At 44.8% G+C, this 16,579-nt stretch overlaps 1 protein-coding gene across 5 annotated transcripts in view; it reads left to right on the top strand.

Annotated features, from left to right (window-relative positions):
- Positions 1–16,579, top strand: part of LOC115199061 (dedicator of cytokinesis protein 7-like) — a 48,159-nt gene that overhangs the window by 8,505 nt on the left and 23,075 nt on the right. For 3 of the 5 annotated variants that reach the window (XM_029761618.1, XM_029761594.1, XM_029761607.1), the window contains exons 6-13: positions 1,332–1,417; positions 1,623–1,689; positions 1,910–2,059; positions 7,761–7,841; positions 8,150–8,306; positions 10,173–10,303; positions 11,356–11,449; positions 11,634–11,796. In XM_029761618.1, coding sequence (XP_029617478.1) covers positions 1,332–1,417; positions 1,623–1,689; positions 1,910–2,059; positions 7,761–7,841; positions 8,150–8,306; positions 10,173–10,303; positions 11,356–11,449; positions 11,634–11,796 — 929 coding nt within the window. Of the gene's footprint in view, positions 1–1,331; positions 1,418–1,622; positions 1,690–1,909; positions 2,060–7,760; positions 7,848–8,149; positions 8,307–10,172; positions 10,304–11,355; positions 11,450–11,633; positions 11,797–16,579 lie in introns of all 5 variants that reach the window. The other 2 variants (XM_029761601.1, XM_029761585.1) reach the window with 1 other exon arrangement.

Here is a 16,579-nt window from a genome sequence, read left to right as displayed (position 1 = left end):
TGCATGGTATGGGCAAACAATCTATGCCTTATTTTTACAAAATGTTGCAATTGCACTTGTGTGAACTTTAAAAAAAAATGTAATGTTTATATATATTTTTTTAACTAGGCAAGTCAGTTAAGAACAAATTCTTATTTACAATGACGGCCTTCCCCGGGCAAAACCCGGACGACCCTGGGCCAATTGTGCGCTGCCCTATGGGACTCCCAATCACGGCCGGATGTGATACAACCTGGATTTGTACCAGGGACTGTAGTGACGCCTCTTGCACTGAGATGCAGTGCCTTAGACCGCTGCGCCACTCAGGAACTGTTGGAATCATGGAAATAGAATCATTATTTTAATTCTGTAGTTAGAATATGATAGTTGGCACTTTGAATATGGTGTTGTTTGAATGAAAATGCCAGGGAGGATTTATTGTGACAGAGTAGGAACCAAAGTGTTGATAAGTGTTTCCTAGGAGACCCTATAATCTTTGGCTACTTCATGTAGCTAATCATGCTTCGCTTATTCCTCTTTGATTTAGAAGATACTGTTGCACAGACAACATGTTGATTTAGGTATACACCATCACTGGTATTATCAGGCTGTATAGCTAGTTATGTTTGTTCTGACTCACTACATTTTATTAGCCAGCTAACTAGTGATTAGCATTAGCAACTAACACAATTTAGGCCCAACTTGCTTAGAATTGACAAACGAGCTGTTTGAAGATGTAAGAAACACAAACTAACAGTGTAATTCTGGAACACTAGTTCATTTATATTAAGAAGCAAATAGAAAACCACATCGTTGCCATCAATATTGTCTTTGTAAGCATTTTGCTACGCCCGCAGTAACATCTGCTAAACATGTGTATGTGATCAAGAACATTTTATTCAATTTTTTTGGTTTGTTGCATGTGCTGCGTTGACAATGCAGACTGAACACAAGTGTCTTGTGGTCGAAGAACAACAAATGCGCTCCATGAGTGACCGGGGGAGGGGCTAGGTCTGTGTGGAAAGCGGCATGGAGAGAGCGGGGAGAAATGACTCGAGTAGCGGAGTAAACTATAAAAATGGATGTTACACACAGCGTATCAAATTTAACAAACAAAACATTCAAATACCGTTATAGAAGGTAAAGTAAACGCCCAAACCGGTCCGTGCGTCAATACCGGTATACCGTTTACCGCCCAGCCCTACTTGTCTCCGTCTCATGCACTCTCCCTCTTTCGTTATGTCTGTGTACACACTACTGTGGTGTCTGTGTCAACGTTGCCATGGCGTCTGGCTGTGTAAATGTTGCCGTCGTGTTTATGTTCTCACGGCTATGTGTGTGTTGTCTGACAGGATGAGGCTGTGGAGAGATGTTCTGTCCCAGAGGTCCCCAAAGAACACTGTGGTCAGAGGATCATGGTCAAGTGTCTGTCCCTCAAGTGAGTGACCATCTGTCTGTCCTTATCGTTCCTAAAATGATCCTTGTCGGTCACTCTTTCACTTACACCCTTTTCACACTAATGTAAAGTGCTGAATCACGAATCAGGTTAGCACAATAGTAAATACATTTTGGCTTTTTATGAATTTATCAATCATATTTCCTTCTCATCCAAACACACATTGTGCTTTTTGTACACCCTACAGATTTGAAATAGAAATTGAGCCAATATTTGGGACTCTTGCTCTCTATGATGTCAAGGAAAAGAAAAAGGTACCCATGAGTTTTCTAGAAATGTTTAGACTGTACATATACAGCATGTTTATTTTTGAATGATCATATTATGCTTATGTCATGCTGAGCTCATGCTTTGACTGATTACATTATTCTAGCTCTCAGTATGCCTCAAAGGACTTCTGCTTTAAATCTGAGTCAAAACTTAATTAATATCCCTTGACATACATTTCCTCATCTCCCTCCCTCCCTCCATCAGATCTCAGAGGACTTCCACTTTGACCTGAACTCAGATCAGATGAAGGGTTTGCTGCGTCTCCACACACCCCACACAGCCATCTCCACCCTGGCCCGCTCAGCCATCTTCTCCATCACGTACCCCTCTGCAGACATCTTCCTGGTCATCAAGGTACTGGGCATAGGGCCACCAGGGGGGGATGCATACAGAGAATCCAAGGAGGCTCTACGTTACATTACAAACTACTGACTCTCTGTAGGACTTTTTCTTGGTCTGGTTACATGTTCAGGAGAAAACCCCTAGTCCTGTCCATATGAACTTTTTTAATGATACAAAGTTTATCTTCTATCCACCTTCCACAATGTTTTTTAGGTGTGAACGTAATTACACAGCAAATTCTCCACTGTTAAATAAACACTGAGAGTGTTAAATTTAACAATCTTCCAGTGTCAATACGGGTCCACACTTTTCAGTGTGAAATTAACACTTTGCTTAGTGTAAAGCCTTATTTGCATATTTCACAGTGTGCCTTACCTTTCGTGTGAGTTGTAGAGTAACCACCCATGACTGTATTTGTTAGTGACAGAGACATGGCTGTTGCATTCATTCATTTTCAGTCCTGTAGCCTTCACTAAGTGAGATCCCATGTGAATATGTTATCATTAAAATTATATTCTTTAAGACAAGACAATACATATTTTATAAGCCTTATTTTGAGGGCCTAGTTTTACCCTAATACAGTGGCCTGCAACTCATGGTTTACAGGCCACATCAGGCCTGCAAGTCAAATATTTTTTGGGGTATTATATATATATATATATATATATATATATATATATATACTGCTCAAAAAAATAAAGGGAACACTAAAATAACACATCCTAGATCTGAATGAATGAAATAATCTTATTAAATACTTTTATCTTTACATAGTTGAATGTGCTGACAACAAAATCACACAAAAATAATCAATGGAAATCCAATTTATCAACCCATGGAGGTCTGGATTTGGAGTCACACTCAAAATTAAAGTGGAAAACCACACTACAGGCTGATCCAACTTTGATGTAATGTCCTTAAAACAAGTCAAAATGAGGCTCAGTAGTGTGTGTGGCCTCCACGTGCCTGTATGACCTCCCTACAACGCCTGGGCATGCTCCTGATGAGGTGGCGGATGGTCTCCTGAGGGATCTCCTCCCAGACCTGGACTAAAGCATCCGCCAACTCCTGGACAGTCTGTGGTGCGACGTGGCGTTGGTGGATGGAGCGAGACATGATGTCCCAGATGTGCTCAATTGGATTCAGGTCTGGGGAACAGGTGGGCCAGTCCATAGCATCAATGCCTTCCTCTTGCAGGAACTGCTGACACACTCCAGCCACATGAGGTCTAGCATTGTCTTGCATTAGGAGGAACCCAGGGCCAACCGCACCAGCATATGGTCTCACAAGGGGTCTGAGGATCTCATCTCGGTACCTAATGGCAGTCAGGCTACCTCTGGCGAGCACATGGAGGGCTGTGCGGCCCCCCAAAGAAATGCCACCCCACACCATGACTGACCCACCGCCAAACCGGTCATGCTGGAGGATGTTGCAGGCAGCAGAACGTTCTCCACGGTGTCTCCAGACTCTGTCACGTCTGTCACGTGCTCAGTGTGAACCTGCTTTCATCTGTGAAGAGCACAGGGCGCCAGTGGCGAATTTGCCAATCTTGGTGTTCTCTGGCAAATGCCAAACGTCCTGCACGGTGTTGGGCTGTAAGCACAACCCCCACCTGTGGACGTCGGGCCCTCATACCACCCTCATGGAGTCTGTTTCTGACCGTTTGAGCAGACACATGCACATTTGTGGCCTGCTGGAGGTCATTTTGCAGGGCTCTGGCAGTGCTCCTCCTTGCACAAAGGCGGAGGTAGCGGTCCTGCTGCTGGGTTGTTGCCCTCCTACGGCCTCCTCCACGTCTCCTGATGTACTGGCCTGTCTTTTGGTAGCGCCTCCATGCTCTGGACACTACGCTGACAGACACAGCAAACCTTCTTGCCACAGCTCGCATTGATGAGCCATCCTGGATGAGCTGCACTACCTGAGCCACTTGTGTGGGTTGTAGACTCCGTCTCATGTTACCACTACAGTGAAAGCACCGCCAGCATTCAAAAGTGACCAAAACATCAGCCAGGAAGCATAGGAACTGAGAAGTGGTCTGTGGTTACCACCTGCAGAACCACTCCTTTATTGGGGGTGTCTTGCTAATTGCCTATAATTTCCACCTGTTGTCTATTCCATTTGCACAACAGCATGTGAAATTTATTGTCAATCAGTGTTGCTTCCTAACTGGACAGTTTGATTTCACAGAAGTGTGATTGACTTGGAGTTACATTGTGTTGTTTAAGTGTTCCCTTTATTTTTTTGAGCAGTATATATATAATATTTTGGTTTTTGTTTTACAAAACCTACACATACAAACGACAGCGTACAGACTCACACAAACATCAACACAAACATCAACAGCACTATCTTTGGATGCGACCCAGTCGTTTGTTATAAATGTTCTATTGCCGTACTGGCTGGCAACGTTCTTATCCCTTGCTTGCTTTCTTGCTTGCTTGCTTGCTTGCTTGATTGCTTTCTAGCAAGCCAACTACGGCTAACTTGTAGTCATGTCAAAAATGTGCAGCCAGAATAACAACAAAGTAGCTGCATTTGTTTAATTAAGCTGTTTTCTAGTGACCATTTGTTGTAGATACATCCATAACAATGACCTAATGATGCGCAAATTCGCCTGGCATAGGAAATGTGCTCACTCGTCAGGACACTGTTGTTCAGAGGAGCTAGCCAACAACACAGCTATAGTAACACAATCACATCAAACTGAAGTTGGAAAGACTGCAAATTAGCTGCGTTTCGTTTGACCTTTTTTCAATTGAATTTTTTTTTGTAAAAATCCAGAAAACTGATGCCAGCTGATTCATGATTTCGACTGGCATAGAAACGCTGCCTGCCTGTCTCTCGTCCCGACTCATTCATTACTATGGGACAGCAGGAGATCTAATTTTAAATATTAAAACAATGTTGCAAATGTCGGAGAGACAGAGGGCAAGGTATATACGAATCTCTGCTGTTGAAAATGAAATGTTAGTCTAAAAGAAATTAGATAATGTCTAGATGCTTTTTATAGGAGATCAAGTGTATAACTTCCCTGCCTGGGCTGATGATGATACAGTGGATTGCGCAGTCAGATGGAACAGAGTATAAAGGTATTTCGACGTCATAGATTTAGCCGGTGGCAACTTGTGGAATAGACACCTGCTTGAATGCAGTTTTAACCAATCAGCATTCAGGATTAGACCCACCCGTTGTATAATTAAGAAATGACTCTGCCATTGTACTGTAGAATTTGTGAATTTTGTCTCTTGTATAGTAAATTCTATACGTTAGTTTATACTGGATTAAGCGTCCATTTTCATGAACTGTAATTTAGTTAGTTATGCGCCAACATTCCCTCCATTTTGTGCCAATATCAGTTATTTTTGGGATAGGCTCTCTGCAAGGTTTTGTATATCTTACCTATCATATTAATATCAGTTTCTGACTCAAATAGGATTCCCTCAAGATTGCGCTGATGTCCAAATGATTTCAAATTGAAACTTTGTGATAATAAACTTTTAAGTTGCATGTATTTGAAAATATCTACACTGGTCAGTCCAAAATTGCTTTTTCATTCTGTAATAGAAATACATTTATTTCCTATTACCAAGTCATTTATGGTTTCTGTGCCTTTAGTTTTCTATGTGGGACCAATTTATCAGCGAATTCTGAAAAGCTATCCAAGGATTGTTCCATAGGATTGTGTTTTTAAAGAGTGATATTGGTTCTTGTAGAATACATTGAATTTTCTTCTATATTGTTAGTGTTTTTAACTATGAAGTTGTTTTCTGGTTGCAAAAATTCTTTAAGTTTGCATCATTTCAGTTTGTGGCAAAACAAGCAAGTATAGTGTAGAGAATCATTGTACCATCTAAACTGCTGTGAAATATATTTTCTATAACCAAAAATCTTGTATTTTCAGCTGTTTGAAGCTATTGTACAAAACCGAGAGTAAAAAGACGCAAAAACAAAACTTAAGAACAGTCAGCATAGAAATAGCGCACATAGAACAGATCTACCGCTTCTTAGAGTTGCTTTCAATGAGAATGACATATCTATGTGAATTAGGTCGGGTTGCCCAAAAATCTACGTATTGCTTTGTCCTTTGAAAATAGACACATGAAAGATTCAGGGGATGAGCATGCGCATCTTCAATATGTACCTATTGTTCCTCTTTAGTGCATTAAACTATATGTCACAAGTAGAAGACTTGTGTGGTGAGTTGATACAATTCCAAGTCTGGAAGGTTAAAACCACCCTCAGACTTTGGAAGATGTAAAACTTTCCTTTTTATTCTTTGAGTTTTATTTGCAAGTCAAATTATGCTGGCTTGCAAAGTGGTGTAATTTCCATTGGAATCCAGCTAGAGTGGAGATATCGAACATTTAGAAATGTTTTCACCCACAACCTGCATTCAGAATGACTGCCATGGTCAGGAGGACTAAGATGTGAGACTACCTAAACCATCTAAACTGGAACAATCATTTCAGTAACGGGTGCAATAAGTCCAACTAACAGATTAGATTTGTGTAGCATAAGACTAATTAATCAATCGAAACAAACAATTCCAAAAATCTACCTGCAATAGAACACTGGGTATTGACACCAACACTGAGTATTGACACTGGGTATTGACACCAACACTGGGTATTGACACCAACACTGGGTATTGACACCAACACTGGGTATTGACACCAACACTGGGTATTGACACCGACACTGGGTATTGACACCGACACTGAGTATTGACACTGGGTATTGACACCAACACTGGGTATTGACACCAACACTGGGTATTGACACCAACACTGGGTATTGACACCAACACTGGGTATTGACACCAACACTGGGTATTGACACTGGGTATTGACACCAACACTGGGTATTGACACCAACACTGGGTATTGACACCAACACTGAGTATTGACACTGGGTATTGACACCAACACTGGGTATTGACACCAACACTGGGTATTGACACCAACACTGGGTATTGACACCAACACTGGGTATTGACACCGACACTGAGTATTGACACTGGGTATTGACACTGACACTGGGTATTGACACTGGGTATTGACACTGACACTGGGTATTGACACTGGGTATTGACACCAACACTGGGTATTGACACCAACACTGGGTATTGACACTGGGTATTGACACCAACACTGGGTATTGACACCAACACTGGGTATTGACACCAACACTGAGTATTGACACTGACACTGGGTATTGACACTGACACTGGGTATTGACACCAACACTGGGTATTGACACCAACACTGGGTTTTAACACCAACACTGGGTATTAACACCAACACTGGGGTTCTTATGTAACACAGAAAAATCAATACAAGGTAACACTGGCCAATTTGCTGTGTAAACTGTATTTGAGCAGACCATCCCAGACAAATCAGTGGAATATCCTTCAGCCACCAGAATGATTCATGCCAAGTGGCTTTGCAATACCTTATCATGGCTGCATTATATCACTTATTTACTTTAGATAAAGTTCTGTAAGCTTTGCCACATAGGTGACAGTGAAGTGCAACGACCTATTTGTCTTTAACTAGTGAATGTGACATTAGTTATTCTGAAGATGCATCCAATATTTGCGTTTCATATATTGCTTTAGAAATGTGTGTGCATGCACGATGTGTGCACCATTTGCAAATAATTGTCAGGTCAGCAATGTTCACCATTACACACGTGTCTTGTGTGTGTGTTTCAGCTGGAGAAAGTCCTTCAGCAGGGAGACATAGGGGAATCCTGTGAACCCTACATGGTCATGAAAGAGTCGGACTCATCAAAGGTAACAGTAAGTCCATAGTATCTATCTTCTATTGGTCTTTTCTTTGCATGTGTACATGCGTGCATGGGGTCATGCACATAGGACTCTGTCCAGCTGGGTAGCCATCAGCATTTCTCAATTCTGTCTAGTCAGACAACTGCAATATTTGCAATTCCCTATTCTGAAGCTCAATGTCCAACAAACTCTGAAACATTATATAAATATTACAGTATCACATAGCAAAGGCCTTTTCTCAAGGCCCTTGATAGAGCAAGCTCCCATCCAGGTTTACAGTCCCCACCAGTCAGTCTGTCTCTCTCTCTGTTTAGCACAAGGAGAAGCTGGAGAAGCTGCGTCTGCAGGCGGAGACGTCGTGTAGCAGGCTGGGGAGGTACAGGATGCCCTTCGCCTGGACGGCCATCCACCTGGTCAACATCGTCAGCAGTGTGGGGGGGCTGGAGCGCTCTGACCCCGACTCTGACTCTGGTAGTTATGACCTCTGACCTCTACCAAACGCCCCCTGGTTTAGTCACAGTTAGGATGTCAAACACATACACAGATCAGTCCCTCCAGGGTTTCGCAACATTTGTTTTGTGATTTCTACTGCCAAAAATGCTTGATTTTGCAGCAGCTTCCTGAAATTCTGCAATACATTTTGAGGCGTTTTCTTTTCACGTTAATTTCATATAAATCAATAAGTCATATGTGCTCAGTTTTAGGACGATTTTAAGCAGAATACATAATACAAAAACAATTAAACATCTAAAGTGCTCAATTCTGTTTATTTTCCTGAACAAACAGCTCTGTCATAATCCTCTCACACACACCTCTCCATCAGGCTTGGGGCTTGCTATCAATACGAGATGCGCCTTCCATTTCTACTCATTCTCTCTCTTCCTCTCCCTCTCTCTTAAAAAAAAACGGATTCAAAGCTGATCAATCACTTTCAATTTGAGGATCGATATTTCTTTCTATAAACTTGTCTTCAAAATTCTTGAGATTTTTTTCCTGAAATGGTCATAAGAAAGGTAAAGAACAGAACACGTAAAAATAAGAGTTGTGGTTGATTATTATTTTTTTTTAAATGTAATCCAGAAAGATGGTGCTTTTGTAATCCGTATGAAGTTTTACAGAGAGTTTTATAACGGCAATGCTGACAAATTGCACTCAGTGCTTTGAGCAGCGCTCTCCATAGACAGACCGGGGAGAGCAGAGCGCCGACCACCCTACTAAAGCCAAGGTTGGCGGAGTAAAACGCCACTCACCTTGATTCTTTCAGCGCTTGCCACAGTCTTCTCTGCTACCACTTCATGCTTTAAGCACCAGCTGTCAGAGCAGCTCACAGATCACTGCACCTGTACATAGCCCATCTATAAATAGCCCAAACAATTAACTCATCCCCTACTGTATTTATTTATTTATTTATTTATTTTGCTCCCTTGCACCCCAATATTTCTACTTTGCACATTCACCTACTGCAAATCTACAATTCCAGTGTTTTTAATTGCTATATTGTATGTATTTCGCCACCATGGCCTTTTTGTATATAGACTTATTTTTCTACTGTATTATTGACTGTATGTTTGTTTTACTCCATGTGTAACTCTGTGTTGTTGTATGTGTCGAACTGCTTTGCTTTATCTTGGCCAGGTCACAGTTGTAAATGAGAACTTGTTCTCAACTTGCCTACCTGGTTAAATAAAGGTGAAATAAATCAAAATAAATCAATTCATGGTGATCTGCCGCTGCCGTGGGAATTGTTCTGACATTCTCATATTCTTTACTGAGTCGAAGTGACTGTTGATTGTTGACTTTCTCTAGTTTCCAAAAACATTTGGGAATTGTTTCGCACGGTCGTTAGCTGTTATTTTTGTTGGCAAATGAGATTGATTTCTGTTCATTGTACTGCCTGTCAGCCATCAACAATCACCCATCATCTTTGAACGTGAATACGCTGACAGGCCAGGAGGAAAAAACTTTGTTGACGTGTGGTTGGATTGGGCCATTTTTCCACGGTAACAATGCAGTAATTGGTGTAAAATTAAGAAACCGCTTTTGATTGGACCCTTTTAATGCGCTAAAAGTGCGGGAATTGGTCAAAATTGCGAGCTCTCGCGTAATATGCGCTGATTGGTTGATTTTGCATCGAATTATGCGATCGCGGAATCTTGGAGAGACTGACAGATTCTCTCTTAATATACACATGGAAATAAATGTTGGAATTCCTTACATCAGTCACACTCAGACACCTTTGTTGTTGAATAGTGGATATAACAAAAGTGTCATCATTTCATAATAAGTATGTAATAATTGTTATTTCATCTCTAAACGGATGACTTGTCTTTTTGTCAGAGCGGAAAGGCCATGGAACATGGAACGAGAGAAAGAAGAAAGGGTCTGAACGGATGAGTGTAGGAGAGGACATGTGTAACTTTGCCACCTTCCGTCCAGCCACTCTCACAGTCACCAACTTCTTCAAACAGGTCAGTCAGAATGTTGTGTGTTTGTGCTACCCAGGTGTACAGTGCCTATGATAAGTATTCATCCCACCAGGATATTTTAAAATATTTTGTTGCGTTACAAATGGGGACTGAAATGTTTTATAAATGTTGACAAATAAATAAAATGACTTGGTTATCTAAGTATTCACCCCCTTCGTTATGGCAAGCCTAAATCATTTCAGGAGTAAAAATGTGTTTAACAAATCATATAATAAGTGGCATGGACTCATTCTGTGTGCAATAATAAGGGTTAACATGATTTTGATTGACAACCTCATCTCTGTACCCCACACATACAATTATCTGTAAGGTCCCTTAGTCACGTAGTGAATTTCAAGCACAGATTCAACCACAATGACCAGGGAGCATTTCCAATACCATCGCAAAGATAGATGGGTAAAAAAAAAAAAAGACAGACACTGAATATCCCTTTTGAGGGATATTCAGTTGTTAATTACACTTTGGATGGTGTATCAAAACACTCAGTCACTACAAAGATGCAGGCATCCTTCCTAACTGAGTTGCTGGAGAGGAAGGAAACCACTCAGGGTTTTCACCATGAGGCCAATTGTGATTTTAAAACAGTTAGTTTAATGGCTTGCTTGCCAAAATCTTGTACTATCCCTTTAAATCTCCTAGAAAATGTATGGCAAGACTTGAAAAAAGTGCTGTCTAGCAATTAGCTTGAAGAAATTGGAAAAGAATAATGGGCAAATATTTCACAACCAAGATGTGCAAAGCTCTTAGAGACTTACTCAAAAAGATGCACAGCTGTAATCACTGCCAAAGGTGTTTCTGACATGTGTTGACTCCAGGTGAATACTGATTTAATCAAGATATATTTTTCATAATTTATTTTTTTATACAATTTTATCATCTACTTTGGCATTGCAGAGTATTTTCTCTATTTTAATCCCACTTTATAACAATAAAATGTGAAGAAATCCATGGGATATGAATACTTGTTATTGTCACTGTAACCTGTCTCAGATGTGTCTGTGTGCCGATTTACTATGATCTCTGTGTATCTGTAGGAGGGGGACAGACTGAGTGATGAAGACCTCTACAAGTTTCTGGCAGACATGCGCAGACCATCCTCTGTCCTACGCAGACTGAGACCTGTCACAGGTACCTATAGGAGGGGGACAGGCTGAGTGATGAAGACCTCTACAAGTTTCTGGCTTACATGCGCAGCACACACAAATGTTTATATATAATCACCTGCACAAATTCTATAGGCTGAATCGAGAATATATTTTATGTTCACAAGTGTAACCTTGTTTTTCTCTCTTCCTGCTCCTTCTGTCCCTAGCCCAGTTGAAGATAGACATCTCTCCAGCCCCAGACTCTCCTCACTACTGCCTGTCTCCTGAGCTGCTCCATGTCAAGCCCTACCCTGACCTGAGGGTGCGCCCCACCAAGGAGGTGCTGGAGTTCCCTGCCCGCTACGTCTACACCCCTCACACCACCTACAGGTCAGTCTACACCCCTCACACCACCTACAGGTCAGTCCACACCCCTCACACAACCTACAGGTCAGTCTACACCCCTCACACCACCTACAGGTCAGTCTACACCCCTCACACCACCTACAGGTCAGTCTACACCCCTCACACCACCTACAGGTCAGTCTACACCCCTCACACCACCTACAGGTCAGTCTACACCCCTCACACCACCTACAGGTCAGTCTACACCCCTCACACCACCTACAGGTCAGTCTACACCCCTCACACTACCTACAGGTCAGTCTATACCCCTCACACCACCTACAGGTCAGTCTACACCCCTCACACTACCTACAGGTCAGTCTACACCCCTCACACCACCTACAGGTCAGTCTACACCCCTCACACCACCTACAGGTCAGTCTACACCCCTCACACCACCTACAGGTCAGTCTACACCCCTCACACTACCTACAGGTCAGTCTACACCCCTCACACTACCTACAGGTCAGTCTACACCCCTCACACCACCTACAGGTCAGTCTACACCCCTCACACTACCTACAGGTCAGTCTACACCCCTCACACCACCTACAGGTCAGTCTACACCCCTCACACTACCTACAGGTCAGTCTACACCCCTCACACCACCTACAGGTCAGTCTACACCCCTCACACCACCTACAGGTCAGTCTACACCCCTCACACTACCTACAGGTCAGTCTACACCCCTCACACCACCTACAGGTCAGTCTACACCCCTCACACTACCTACAGGTCAGTCTACACCCCTCACACTACCTACAGGTCAGTCTACACCCCTCACACCACCTACAGGTCAGTCTACACCCCTCACACTACCTACAGGTCAGTCTACACCCCTCACACTACCTACAGGTCAGTCCACACCCCTCACACCACCTACAGGTCAGTCTACACCCCTCACACTACCTACAGGTCAGTCTACACCCCTCACACCACCTACAGGTCAGTCTACACCCCTCACACCACCTACAGGTCAGTCTACACCCCTCACCACCTACAGGTCAGTCTACACCCCTCACACCACCTACAGGTCAGTCCACACCCCTCACACCACCTACAGGTCAGTCTACACCCCTCACACCACATACAGGTCAGTCTACACCCCTCACACCACCTACAGGTCAGTCTACACCCCTCACACCACCTACAGGTCAGTCTACACCCCTCACACCACCTACAGGTCAGTCTACACCCCTCACACCACCTACAGGTCAGTCCACACCCCTCACACCCCTCACACCACCTACAGGTCAGTCCACACTCCTCACACCACCTACAGGTCAGTCCACACCCCTCACACCACCTACAGGTCAGTCCACACCCCTCACACCACCTACAGGTCAGTCTACACCCCTCACACCACCTACAGGTCAGTCTACACCCCTCACACTACCTACAGGTCAGTCTTCTCCCCTCACCACCTACAGGTCAGTCTACACCCCTCACACCACCTACAGGTCAGTCCACACCCCTCACACCACCTACAGGTCAGTCTACACCCCTCACACCACCTACAGGTCAGTCTACACCCCTCACACCACCTACAGGTCAGTCTACACCCCTCACACCACCTACAGGTCAGTCTACACCCCTCACACCACCTACAGGTCAGTCCACACCCCTCACACCCCTCACACCACCTACAGGTCAGTCCACACCCCTCACACCCCTCACACTACCTACAGGTCAGTCTACACCCCTCACACCACCTACAGGTCAGTCTACACCCCTCACACCACCTACAGGTCAGTCTACACCCCTCACCACCTACAGGTCAGTCTACACCCCTCACACCACCTACAGGTCAGTCCACACCCCTCACACCACCTACAGGTCAGTCCACACCCCTCACACCACATACAGGTCAGTCTACACCCCTCACACCACCTACAGGTCAGTCTACACCCCTCACACCACCTACAGGTCAGTCTACACCCCTCACACCACCTACAGGTCAGTCTACACCCCTCACACCACCTACAGGTCAGTCCACACCCCTCACACCCCTCACACCACCTACAGGTCAGTCCACACTCCTCACACCACCTACAGGTCAGTCCACACCCCTCACACCACCTACAGGTCAGTCCACACCCCTCACACCACCTACAGGTCAGTCTACACCCCTCACACCACCTACAGGTCAGTCTACACCCCTCACACTACCTACAGGTCAGTCTTCTCCCCTCACCACCTACAGGTCAGTCTACACCCCTCACACCACCTACAGGTCAGTCCACACCCCTCACACCACCTACAGGTCAGTCTACACCCCTCACACCACCTACAGGTCAGTCTACACCCCTCACACCACCTACAGGTCAGTCTACACCCCTCACACCACCTACAGGTCAGTCTACACCCCTCACACCACCTACAGGTCAGTCCACACCCCTCACACCCCTCACACCACCTACAGGTCAGTCCACACCCCTCACACCCCTCACACCACCTACAGGTCAGTCCACACCCCTCACACCACCTACAGGTCAGTCCACACCCCTCACACCACCTACAGGTCAGTCTACACCCCTCACACCACCTACAGGTCAGTCTACACCCCTCACACCACCTACAGGTCAGTCTACACCCCTCACACCACCTACAGGTCAGTCCACACCCCTCACACCACCTACAGGTCAGTCCACACCCCTCACACCACCTACAGGTCAGTCCACACCCCTCACACCACCTACAGGTCAGTCCACACCCCTCACGCCACCTACAGGTCAGTCCACACCCCTCACGCCACCTACAGGTCAGTCTATACCCCTCACGCCACCTACAGGTCAGTCTACACCCCTCACGCCACCTACAGGTCAGTCTACACGCCTCACGCCACCTACAGGTCAGTCTACACGCCTCACGCCACCTACAGGTCAGTCTACACGCCTCACGCCACCTACAGGTCAGTCTACACCCCTCACGCCACCTACAGGTCAGTCTACACCCCTCACGCCACCTACAGGTCAGTCCACACACCTCACGCCACCTACAGGTCAGTCCACACACCTCACGCCACCTACAGGTCAGTCTACACCCCTCACGCCACCTACAGGTCAGTCTACACCCCTCACGCCACCTACAGGTCAGTCTACACCCCTCACGCCACCTACAGGTCAGTCTACACGCCTCACGCCACCTACAGGTCAGTCTACACGCCTCACGCCACCTACAGGTCAGTCTACACCCCTCACGCCACCTACAGGTCAGTCTACACCCCTCACGCCACCTACAGGTCAGTCTACACGCCTCACGCCACCTACAGGTCAGTCTACACGCCTCACGCCACCTACAGGTCAGTCTACACGCCTCACGCCACCTACAGGTCAGTCTACACGCCTCACGCCACCTACAGGTCAGTCTACACGCCTCACGCCACCTACAGGTCAGTCTACACGCTTCACGCCACCTACAGGTCAGTCTACACACCTCACACCACCTACAGGTCAGTCTACACCCCTCACACCACCTACAGTTCAGTAGACTCTCATACACTGTCATAGATCATACATAGATTTTACATGTCATGTGCTGCATAAACACCACAGATCAGAAATGATATTTGCAGATTTTTATTTGCACACAAAATATACAATATGACAGCAGTAAGAATGAATTAGATTTAAAATAAAGAACATGTACAATAAAAAAGGGCTTGTGTTAAACACAATTAAATGTATTCAGAAATATAATACAGTGGTATAAATATATAATGTTATTGTAATTCAGTTTATTGGGTGGGAATGTTTGTTCTGTGTGAATTATGGTTGAATGAGTAGACAGGGTATTTATGCACCAGGGTAAAGTCATGGAGTGTATTAGCTACAGTAGCTGGTGTTAAGATTCAGTGGAGCCATCAGGTCATGTGACAAAGGACTGGCTATCTCCTGGCTTCACTCTGAAATAAAGACAAAGCAAACTTGGTCAAACACAGCATCCATCACTACATCAATCATGGGCAGGTTCTATTTAGCATTTTTCAAACTATGTTCAGCTATTATACCCACCAGTTTCTGTAGCTTAGTCAACTGTTGGCCCTGACTCTCAATGCTCTGTTTTTGGAACTGGGTCCATGTTAGCAGGCCCTCCAGAACACTGGAGTGTTTTAACGCCCTATCCTGAAAACACACACGCACATATGAATTTATGAATGGAACAGAACAAGATTGAGTGTGTTGGCATTGGATTGTTTGGCATAATCTGTGTGTGATTGAGAAGTGTACCTTACCTTTAATTCCTGTATGCTGTTGGGGGGGTAGTTCTGAAGGAATGTCTCGAGGTTGATCACCTTGGTCCTAAGCTCTCCCTCTTCCTGCTCCACCCGGGCCACCTTGCCCTCGGCCTCCTCAGCCTCTGACTGCAGCCCAGCCATCTGGCCCTTGGAAAAGAGCATCTGGCTTTAAATCCTCTCCCTCCCACTGATCTCAGACCAGCTGCTCAAACTGCCTTGGCCTCAACATACACTGGCTGGCCAATGCCATTCTCTGTTCTCAGAACATTAGGATCTATATTGAGTAAACAAAACGAACATGTACATGGCTCTGTGTTTATGTTGAATAGCTAGCCAGATAATTGAGTGCTCAGGTTCTTGGCAGTTATTGGCCATTCAGCCAAATAGCCAATGGTGTCTGTTCAGCTGCTCTCCAATGTCTGTTCAGCTGTTCTCTCTCCCTGTTGGAGCCCAGAGGAATAGAGCTTATCTGACTGACTGGGATTTCAGATTGTTGGCAAAGCAGGGTTGTCTCTGTCTGCCCTGTCGCTC

Source organism: Salmo trutta, chromosome 1, assembly GCF_901001165.1.
Source record: "Salmo trutta chromosome 1, fSalTru1.1, whole genome shotgun sequence".
NCBI lineage: Eukaryota > Metazoa > Chordata > Actinopteri > Salmoniformes > Salmonidae > Salmo > Salmo trutta.
Note: the sequence above shows the minus strand (reverse complement) of the source record. Positions and strands in the feature narration are given on the sequence as shown.